General features: G+C 47.6%; 1 protein-coding gene across 1 annotated transcript in view; it reads left to right on the top strand.

The window, feature by feature from the left end:
- si:dkey-91i10.2 (uncharacterized protein LOC555224 homolog) overlaps nt 1-2,500 on the top strand; it is a 69,393-nt gene that overhangs the window by 29,040 nt on the left and 37,853 nt on the right. Inside the window, exon 5 of the mRNA XM_063214575.1 lies at nt 1,893-2,094. Coding sequence (XP_063070645.1) covers nt 1,893-2,094 — 202 coding nt within the window. The remainder of the gene's footprint in view (nt 1-1,892; nt 2,095-2,500) is intronic.

The raw sequence follows: 2,500 nt of genomic DNA, 5'->3' as shown, positions 1-2,500 counted from the left end.
GACACTATGAAGACGATGGATGGATAACATTACATAACATACATTAGCATGGCACGGTATAGGCAGGGCTTGATTTGTAGGGGTATGGAGGGGATGTGTATGACAGAGGAACTTGTTGTGAGAGAGGATTGCGGGGTCTGTTGTTCTGAGAGTGTTCGTGGTGTCAAGGTCACGTCTCCGCTCCGCTCCTTTAAAACTCACGAGCTGTCAATAAAGGACATGGGGATGACGATGCTAAAGAGAGCTAGAGTGCACTCTGAGATTGTAGACCTCTGCCAAGGAAGCTGTGTGTTAGAACATTTGACTATGTTACACACGATTTAGCAATGGTGAAGACTCTTTTATAAAGTCCGGGTTCCGGTTTGTGATCCGGATCACCACCAGAATTTAATCACTTGTTCCTTGGGTCATTTCCAAGAACTCCACCAAGCTTAATCCAAATCCGTTCATAAGTTTTTGGAGTTATCCTGGTGACAAACATACAAACAAACAGATAGACAGACACAAACAGACAGACAAACCAACGCAACCGAAAACATTACCTCCTTTGCGAAGGTAACAAGGACAGCTGGATGACAGGACATTATGAAGACCATGGATGAATAATATTACTTACAGCATACAGTAGCATAACATACAGTAGCATGGTAAGGTAGCTTAGGAGACAAAAACAAAGGCACAGTATCTTGTTCAGCTTTCTTGTGGTTTAGGTGTAGATCTTCATTTTATTTTATGTGGAATAAAGGATACTGATATGATAGAATGCTAATGATGAAAAGAAGGAGAGGAAGAGGAAATGGTAGGTAGTATTGGATTAAAGAAAGAGGAGCAGAGGTGTCTTAGTGTTCTTTTCTTTAATGAAATATTGGTCTTTTTACCCTGCAATGGAATAAAGAACAGAGATGACAGGAGAAAAGCCATGTAGATTTCAGTGCTGACATTCCCAGGGGATAAAAAGAAGAGATGTTATTAAAAAAAAACAGCTGGAGTTGTCTAGCACTGCTGAATGAAGAATGGCTTGAATGTGCAGACTTCTTTTTTAATCAATGTTTGAAGTTATTGCTACTGGATGCTGGCTCTGCTGTGAGAAAACACTTAGCATATTTGTGTATGACAGAGGATCTCAACTTGTTGTGAGAGAGGATTGCCGACTGTGTGTTGCTCTGAGAGTGTTTGAGGCCTGATGGTCTGATTTTTAATTGGTTGGAAAACAAAAGCGTATAATCTCCCTGTTTCCCACTCAACACAGCTAGCCAATCTTTAATTATCGTTTCCTTTGTGTCTTTCTCTTCAGCTTTCCCCTTTCCCTTTCCACCTATGATCTTTTCTTCCAAATTGACAGAACCATCTCTTCTCTCCTCAAATCAGCATCTCTGTGTTGCAGTCGCCTCTTTCCCTACACCTCTCTCCTCTCGACTCTCCTCTTCTCTCTACTCTCCTCTCCTCTCTTCCCCGCGCCTCTATCCTCCCGTCAGCTTCTCTCTATCACAGCTGCATCTTACCCTGTTGATTGACGCCTCCTTTCCTCCAATCGGCGACCCTCTGTCCTTACTAGCTGTCACTTTTCCACCAATGTCTCAATGCGCAATGCAAAATTATGATTCATTCTGGTTCATTCCTCCAATCGGCACCCCTCTGCCTAGACTTGCTTACCTTTGCACCAATCTCTTTCTCCGAACCTTTTGACTGACACCTCTCTCCTCCAATCAGCACCCCTCTGCCCAAGCTATCTTACTAGCTTACCTTTGCACCAATCTCTTTTTCTCACATTTTGACTGACACCTCTCTCCTCCAATCAACAACCCTCTACCCAAGCTAGCTTACTAGCTTACCTTTGCACCAATTTCTTTCTCCCACCTTTTGACTGACGCCTTCTCTCCTCCAATCGGCAGCTGTCTGGCCCCGGCTGCAGGCGGTCCAGCTCGGACGCGGCCTATGAGACGTGCGCGGAGGCGGTGAGGGCGCAGCGCGAGTGTCGTCTGCGTCCGCACTACAGCGACCCCATGCCGGCCGACGCCGCCAAGCGCAAACAGCTGGAGATGAAGATCGCCGCCGCTGCACGCCTGCACAGCCACCGCCGCGACCGCGACCACGGTGAGTAGTACACACACACACACACACACACACACACACACACACACACACACACACACACACGTCGCAGAGACCGCGACCACGGTGAATCACTCTGTAACACACACACACACACACACACACACGCGCCGCAGAGACGGCGACCACGTTGAGTTACACTGTAGTAAACACACACACACACACACACACACGCACACGCCGCCGCGACCGCGACCACGGTCAGTTACACACACACACACGCACACACACGTACACGCACACAAACACACACAGACACACACACACACACACACACACACACACACACACACACACACACACCACCACACAGCCACCGCCGAGACCGCGACCACGGTGAGTAGTACACACACACACACGCACGCACCCGCACACACACTCACACACA

This window comes from Engraulis encrasicolus, chromosome 13 (genome assembly GCF_034702125.1).
Source record: "Engraulis encrasicolus isolate BLACKSEA-1 chromosome 13, IST_EnEncr_1.0, whole genome shotgun sequence".
In the NCBI taxonomy this organism is placed as follows: domain Eukaryota; kingdom Metazoa; phylum Chordata; class Actinopteri; order Clupeiformes; family Engraulidae; genus Engraulis; species Engraulis encrasicolus.
This window is presented reverse-complemented; position numbering and strand designations above follow the sequence as displayed.